The sequence below is a fragment of the Brassica oleracea genome, chromosome C2 (genome assembly GCF_000695525.1).
Source record: "Brassica oleracea var. oleracea cultivar TO1000 chromosome C2, BOL, whole genome shotgun sequence".
NCBI classification, from domain to species: Eukaryota; Viridiplantae; Streptophyta; class Magnoliopsida; order Brassicales; family Brassicaceae; genus Brassica; species Brassica oleracea.
The window spans coordinates 49,164,447-49,165,541 of NC_027749.1; the positions used below are offsets into that span (position 1 = coordinate 49,164,447).

General features: G+C 43.4%; 1 protein-coding gene across 1 annotated transcript in view; it reads left to right on the plus strand.

Annotated features, from left to right (window-relative positions):
• The window catches only part of LOC106324495, a 2,591-nt gene extending 1,951 nt beyond the window's left edge, over positions 1 to 640 (plus strand). The window contains exon 8 of the mRNA XM_013762458.1: positions 320 to 640. Coding sequence (XP_013617912.1) covers positions 320 to 640 — 321 coding nt within the window. The remainder of the gene's footprint in view (positions 1 to 319) is intronic.
• The last annotated feature ends 455 nt before the right edge of the window (positions 641 to 1,095 follow it).

Here is a 1,095-nt window from a genome sequence, read left to right on the forward strand (position 1 = left end):
TAACCCATGAATTCAAAGATGACTACTCACTACTCTCCATGATGAGCGCAAGAGTCAAAGATGATTTGGTGCTAATCATGATTAGTGATCAAGATAATCAAGCAATCACAAGAGAGGAATGATCAATATAGGATCTTTCACCTAAAAGTTCTTTTGTGATTAGATAAAAAACAAGATCAAATCCTACAATTAGGTCTGAAGGACCTTTATAGTAGCTTAAAGTCGAACCTGGTTTAACCCAACAAACCTGGGTTAACCAAAACCCAAATTGGTAATTATCTGGTCAAACACGAAATATGTTGACCTTCTTGACTCGCAGCGGCCACACGAAACCGCTCCACCTAGCCGCTGGGGCACTCGCAGCGGCTTCTTCACTTCCTTGCATCACACCGCTGTGACAAGTACAAATGCGGTAGGGGATGAGCTATTTTTCCAGTGGCTTCGGTTCACCGCTGCGTTAGGCCGCTCCCATACTTCTCTCCATTTCTCGAGTCTTCATCTCTCGAGCGTCTCCAGCAGCTCCAGGACACCGCTGCACAAGGCCGCTGCCACACTTTGTCTCCGTTTCTCCAGCGCTTGCAGCGGCTTCTCGATGGGCCAAAAGGCCGCTGGGACGTCACGAGGCCGCTGGGACACTTAACCTCTGCGTCTCTTCTTCGAGAATCACCAATTTTGCTTCCAAACCATCTCTAGATGCTCCAAAGTCACCATTTGAAATCTCCATCACCTAATAAGGACATATGTAATGCAATGCAACCTAAACATATCTAACAAATAGCATGAGCATTCTCCTTATTATACTCTAGCTTCTCTAGGCCTATCCATACTCTTTTTCCTCTACTCAAGTTGCAATACTCTTTACCAACAAGTTCCTTCAATCAGCTCTCACATTGATTCACACACACACACAAAAGGTGAAGTCTCACAAATGGGCACATGATCTCAATCATTTGGCTAGGTATGCAATGGTCTAATATGAATGAAGAGATGGGTTCAAATGTTTTTATTTAAGGGTGGTTATCACTCAAAACAAGGAGCTTGATCATTATGCAAAATTTATCTAAGATTAGAAGCAACTCATGCATACATAGATTC